The following is a 6,195-nucleotide window of genomic DNA, read 5'->3' as shown; positions in this document are numbered from 1 at the left end:
GCTGGGTCCCTGGGGACCCTCATCCTCGTGGTGAGTGGAGGAGAGGAGAAACCCTCCTCTCTCTAGCCCCTACTCGCCCCAATATATCCGCATTTGAAGGACTGTGTTTTTCAGGACAGTCCTGAGCCCCTTCCCGACTCCGATCCCCAGGTTTGACCCCAGTCTTAACCTAGGAGGGTCAGGTTGACTTCGGAAGTCCTCTTCTGGGCCATTCCAACTCCATCTCTGACAGCTGGGACTCATGCCAGAATGACAGCTGTTACTTCCCAGTGACTGCTCTGAACCTCCACCGTGACCCAGTCTACAGGCTAGGGGCAATGGTCACTCTTGCACACTGGGACCACCAGCCCCGGCTGCCTTCTCCAGGTTCACAGACTCCTGGCCTGGGGAGGAGTGAGGACAGAGCAAACGGCCCCCTATTAGGTTATTTGGGTCCTACGTGTCTAGCCCCTAATGAATAATTAAGCCTCAGAGAGTCCAAAAGTTGCAGTGAAGTGAGGACAGTTTGCAACGCCTGGGGGTAGAGGGCGGAGACCACAGGGGCTGCAAACAGCAAAGAGGGGAAGGAAGATCCTGAAGAGAAGCTGTGGAAAGAAGGTGGTCCCAAACACAGAGGACAGGGTGTTTCTAAGTTGTTTCCTACAAGCTGAGCGACACCCAGACCCTGTTAGTTGTCCAGACGCTGTCAAATTCTGTGCAGAGGACGGCCGGCTCCCCAAAAGCTATTTCCCAGCCTCTCGGCTATTCCATGAGCTCTCTCGACCAGACCGTCCTTCTGCCTGGGATACTCCTCTGCTCCTGTTACTCCTAGGTTACACGAGTTTTGCTCCAGGTTGTTCCTGGGTGACTCTGTTTGCACTTCTTGGGGCTGGCGAACACACCAGTTATGGTCTTCGTTTCCTGTCCCAGTTACTCTGATTTTCAGTCACTCATGTGGTTACACCTGTTTTCCACTTGGTTACTTCTGGGTTCAGTTGCTCCATTGCAGTGGGGTGGTTGTGCTGTTGCTGCTCAGCCCCAGCCCTTAGTAACAGACCAGACGGCCCCATAGAGCAGGAAGCTTAGCTAGAGGCAAGTAGGCCCCAGGCAAAGCCATCCAAATGGGTGGTGTGGTTGTGGTGAAGCAGGCTCTATGGGGAGAGGAGGGCTGAGACTCACCTTTGGATTCCAAGAACAGAGCATTTTATCTGCAGCCCCTTGTAAAACTGGTGTCCCTACTGATTGTTCAGCCGTCTCCCAAGAAGGGAAAAGGAGTAGAAAGAGGCATTAATCACCCTCCTGCCCTGAACCCCCCACTCTTTATCTGATTCATGGGTCGGCCAGGACAGGGAAACATGTCTTCCATTTTCCTAGAGGGGACTCCCTATCCCCTCCCCCATCTATAATCTCCCATGCAAAGGAGCAGTCACCTGCTGGGCCCCAGGATCATGTGGCTTATCTCAGACCATGAAAGGATGAGGGTGTTAGTAGTTTGTAGAGACAGGGTCCAGGTTCAGGTGTCAGTGAAAAGCAGAACCTCAGAGCTTCCCGACCAGGAAGGGTCAGGCCCAGTGGTATGTGAGGGCCTGCCTGCATGTCTGTGTGTTGGGAACCTAGAGCCTGCAATGACAGAATTACACTGGCTTTGGCCTAATGGAAGCCCCTTTCTCTGGGGCTACCTAGTAGGGCATGGGGTGGGGAGTGCTGGCCAAGAACATGGGACGGGGGAGGGGGAGGAAGAGGAAGATTAGCCTCAAGGTGGTGGAACTGGCTCTGACAGCTCCTCCTTCCAAAGGCTCTTGGGATGGAGCCAGGTCTGAACCTGAGGCAGGCAAGAGCTGAGGCCAGGACCTGCCAAGCAGGACAGGGTGCCCCAGACCCCCACGTGCCCCCCTTACCCACTCACAATCTCTGATCTTTGCTCTCACCTGCCCTGCACACCTTTGCCCTGCCTTTCTCACTATCTCTTGGTCTTTCTGAGGGATGATAACCAAAATGCTTAATAACGCAGTACAACAGGCATTGACCCATCAGAATGAACAGGAGACCCTTCGCATGGGTCTTGGAACTGCATCTAGTGTTGGCATAAAACCTTTAGCTATTGGCGGAGGGGAGAGGAGCCTCGAGTCAAGGGTTAGAGCAGCTGTGGAGGGCACTTTGGGGTGGGGGTGGGGGTCTCAAGGCAACGGCACTTTACTCTTTACAGCCGGCATATTCCCAGGAGTATTGTCACATTTGAACAAGGGAGACAGACACACAGCATGTGCCATACTTGGAGAATATCAAGGATCTTAGTCTCCTTTAAACCCCCATCCCTGGAAGGTAGTTTAAAACTAGTCTCCCCATTTCCACTGGATCTTAGTGACAGGAATTACTCAGTCCTTGTCTTTAGGACCTTTATATCTGAGTGGAACATCTGGATCACTAGGGGTAAAGAGGTCAGGGCAGGCGGAAAGAGGAGGCTCTGGGACAAGGACAGGGACAGGTCAGAAAATGAGGATGCTGTGAGAGGAACAGGGTGAGGGCCAGGGATTCTGATGTCTGTGTCAGGGGAAGTGGCACCCTGTCACACCACAGCCTAAGCTCTTCTTTAGGATGACTGGGGAATGAGGGAGGGCCTTCCCACCCCTATGGGCCAAGCCTTAAGGGCAGAACAGAAACTACTAAGGTTAAAACCTGTTCCCCTCCACCTCGCTCCTGCTGGGGTCCAAGAACAGTTAGTGAAGATGGTTCAACTATCTTCTGGGCTTCTGGTCCCAAGCCCTGCTTCTAGCCCTTTCCATAGGGCCCTGCTACATTAGAATTGGGACACTGGGGTGGGGGACACGTCTCCTTTTCCTAGAGAGGGCAACTGTAGCAAAGGAGACTTGGGTTGGATTTCTGGAAGGACCCCCGTGCCCTCCTTATGGTGGCAGGTGGCAGTGGCTGGCTTCTCTTCCTTCTGGAATGAGAGGTGCTGGTCATCACCTTCCTGCCTTGTTCTGTTCCTGACACAGATGTTTGGCTGTGGCTCTGTGGCCCAGGTTGTGCTCAGTCGGGGCACCCATGGTGGTTTCCTCACCATCAATCTGGCTTTTGGCTTTGCTGTCACCCTGGGCATCCTCATTGCTGGCCAGGTCTCAGGTAAGGCCTTTGCCCCACTCTCAGTTCTTCCCCCTCATCAGCATTCCCACTAGGTGTCCTGCTGGGGAGGGGCATGGAGAGGGAAGCATTCCCAAGGCAGGTCATAGCTGTGGCCTCAGCTTTGGGCCCTTGGGAGAGGAGGGTGGAGAAAGAAGACACTTAGAACCTTCGACTCTCACCTTAGAACCAGATTATCAGAGTTGGCCTGTTACATAGTCCAACCGACATCCTGTACAAGATACCCTTTTCAGTATCCCTTCTCACCAGGGCCAGAGAGGGGTATTACATGGGGAGTCCTGGCCTCCCCGTTGTGGCAGGCTGTAGCTAATAGGTCTCATCTCCCCTCTGCCTAGGAGCTCACCTGAACCCTGCTGTGACCTTTGCTATGTGCTTCCTGGCGCGTGAGCCCTGGATCAAGCTACCCATCTACACCCTGGCTCAGACTCTGGGAGCCTTTTTGGGTGCTGGGATCGTTTTTGGGCTGTATTATGGTAAGCATTCTGCACTCTGCCTCCTCCCACCCTCCCTTTACTTGGGACCTGCTGGCACCAGGCCCTCTGATGACAGACAGCTGGGGCCTGCCCAGGCCACAGGCTCATGAGTCACTCATTCACGCACAGGCCGAGGTGAGGGGCACGAGGGGAAAGAAACAAGTTGGGCAACAATAGAGGCTCAGGTCCTCCACCCCATCCCACCCCACCCCCTCCATTTCTGGAGTAATATAGCAATGAGTATACTAACCCCGACCCCTGGGAGGGGAAAGGGTCCAGCCTGAGAGGAGGGCTAGGCTCAGGCCTCTGTCCTCACCCACTCTGGCTCTAATCTGTCACCAGATGCCATCTGGAGCTTTGCCAACAATGAGCTTATAGTCGCGGGCCCCAACGGCACAGCTGGTATCTTTGCCACCTACCCCTCTGGACATTTGGACATGGTCAATGGCTTCTTCGACCAGGTACGGGCTAAGGACATGTAAGGGGAACACAGGGAGAAGGATCAAGATGCTCTCATTGCTCATGGGCTGTCTGGGAAACAGGACTTCTCAATTTGTGGGGACACCTGGTCAGAAAATGGTAGCAGATACTTGTAAAACAAGCAGCTCCCCTCTGATTTTCGTACACAGTAACATCCTAGCACCACTGCTTCAGAGAGCAGAGCACGGGAGCTGACAGGATGCTCTAAAAGCTGGAGGGAAGCGGGAACAGGTGGGATGAAAGGGTGGGAAGGGAGCTGCCCCTCAGCCTGTTGTCCCCATTCCTCAGTTCATAGGCACAGCCTCCCTCATTGTGTGTGTGCTGGCCATCGTTGACCCCTACAACAACCCTGTGCCCCGTGGCCTGGAGGCCTTCACCGTGGGCCTGGTGGTCCTAGTCATTGGAACCTCCATGGGTTTCAACTCCGGCTATGCTGTCAACCCTGCCCGGGACTTCGGCCCCCGCCTTTTCACTGCTATCGCTGGCTGGGGCTCTGAAGTTTTCACGTGAGTATAGCTCCCACTATGCTCCTGCCTCCTCCAGCCTGCCTCCTCTCTGCTCTGCCCACCCACCCCTGACCACATGTGTCTCTTCCCCCAGGACTGGCCGGCACTGGTGGTGGGTGCCCATTGTGTCCCCACTCCTGGGCTCCATCGCGGGCGTCTTCGTGTACCAGCTCATGATCGGCTGCCACCTGGAGCAGCCCCCACCCTCCACTGAGCAGGAGAATGTGAAGCTGGCCCACGTGAAACACAAGGAGCAGATCTGAGTGGGCAGGGGTCACGGCCACTACCCCTCCTTTGAGCATCCACTGACTGTGCAGGGGCCATGCCCTAGAAGCCCCCTTCATGATTCCCTTCTCAGGCTAAGATGCTCCCTATATCCCCTCACCCCAGACAGCCTCCTGCAGGAGTTCCACTGGACCCTGCCCAAACAGGACCATAGGCCACTGCTCTTAGCTGTGGTGGGACAGGGAGTGGGGACAATATGTCATTTTATCTCCCAAAGAGAGAGAATGGGCAGTAAGTGTATGTGTGTGGGTGTGTGTATGTGTGTGTACACATGAATGTGTGTTTCCCAGCTATTCAGAGCAAGGGACTAAGTAGAAAGGATTCTAGGGAGGGGCAGAGAGGGAAGGTGATGTGTCTGAATGTGAGTGAGGAAAGTGCCAGGGTGTGCACATTTTAGAAACTGGTCTCAGGCTTCTGTTCTCACCCACTCTGGCTCTAATCTGTCACCAGATGCCATCTGGAGCTTTGCCAGCAACGAGCTTATAGTTGCAGGCCCCAATGGCACAGCTGGCATCGGCTGTACAGAGGAGGGTTCAGGTGCATGTTTTCCTTTTTCTTTTTCTTTTTTGAAAGGTTTTTGCTATAGGGCACGTGAGCGCACCGGAAACACAGAGAGAGACAGAGAGACAGAAAACAAGAAGTCACCCACCAGAGGGGGTGGCCACACTGCAATTCCTTTTCTTCCATTCTCCTCTCGGGATCTTGGGCACGTACACACATGCGCCTGGCATGAGTTTAAGTCACTGGGTCTAGGACTCAAACTGTGGGCAACTACCTGGGAGTCCAGCGACTACCCATTATGCCATCTGTTGTTCCCCAGGTGAATGTCTTTCTGAGTACGTGTGTATGTCTGTCATTTTTTCCTAAGCAGGGGCTTCTATAGGCATTTGGGAGGTAAGGGCGATATGGGTAGGGCTGGGGGGAGGAGGCCACAGGACAGATTTGAAGCTCTGGCTATTCATAAGGAGGAGCTGTGTAACAATTTTGTCATAAATAGGCCTGAGGGGGTGGGTGAAGTTCAGGTCGTAAGTTTCATGTTTGCTTTTTTTTTTTAAATACACACACATATATATGTATGTATATACATATAGATACATACACACACACACACACACACATATATATATATATATACATACATATACGTCATATATACATATGACATTACAGTTTTAGGAATGGAGGTCAGGAGACTCCACTTTAATAAGGGTCTTTACTCCATTAATTTTCCACTCAAAAATGTATTCTTTTGCCTTTTATAAAATAAAATAAAATAAAATAAAATAAAATAAAATAAAATAAAATAAAAATTGTGCCAAAATGTATTCTTT

At 52.7% G+C, this 6,195-nt stretch overlaps 1 protein-coding gene across 1 annotated transcript; it reads left to right on the top strand.

The window, feature by feature from the left end:
- The first annotated feature begins 6 nt into the window (after positions 1-6).
- On the top strand, positions 7-5,504 carry AQP3 (aquaporin 3 (Gill blood group)). Its single transcript, XM_006143105.3, has 6 exons — positions 7-30; positions 2,976-3,102; positions 3,456-3,593; positions 3,936-4,054; positions 4,362-4,579; positions 4,674-5,504. The coding sequence occupies exons 2-6, from the start codon at positions 2,976-2,978 to the stop codon at positions 4,840-4,842; spliced, it is 771 nt and encodes a 256-aa protein (XP_006143167.2). The 5' UTR covers positions 7-30; the 3' UTR covers positions 4,843-5,504.
- The last annotated feature ends 691 nt before the right edge of the window (positions 5,505-6,195 follow it).

This window comes from Tupaia chinensis, unplaced genomic scaffold, assembly GCF_000334495.1.
Source record: "Tupaia chinensis unplaced genomic scaffold, TupChi_1.0 Scaffold000093_1, whole genome shotgun sequence".
In the NCBI taxonomy this organism is placed as follows: Eukaryota; Metazoa; Chordata; class Mammalia; order Scandentia; family Tupaiidae; genus Tupaia; species Tupaia belangeri.
Note: the sequence above shows the minus strand (reverse complement) of the source record. Positions and strands in the feature narration are given on the sequence as shown.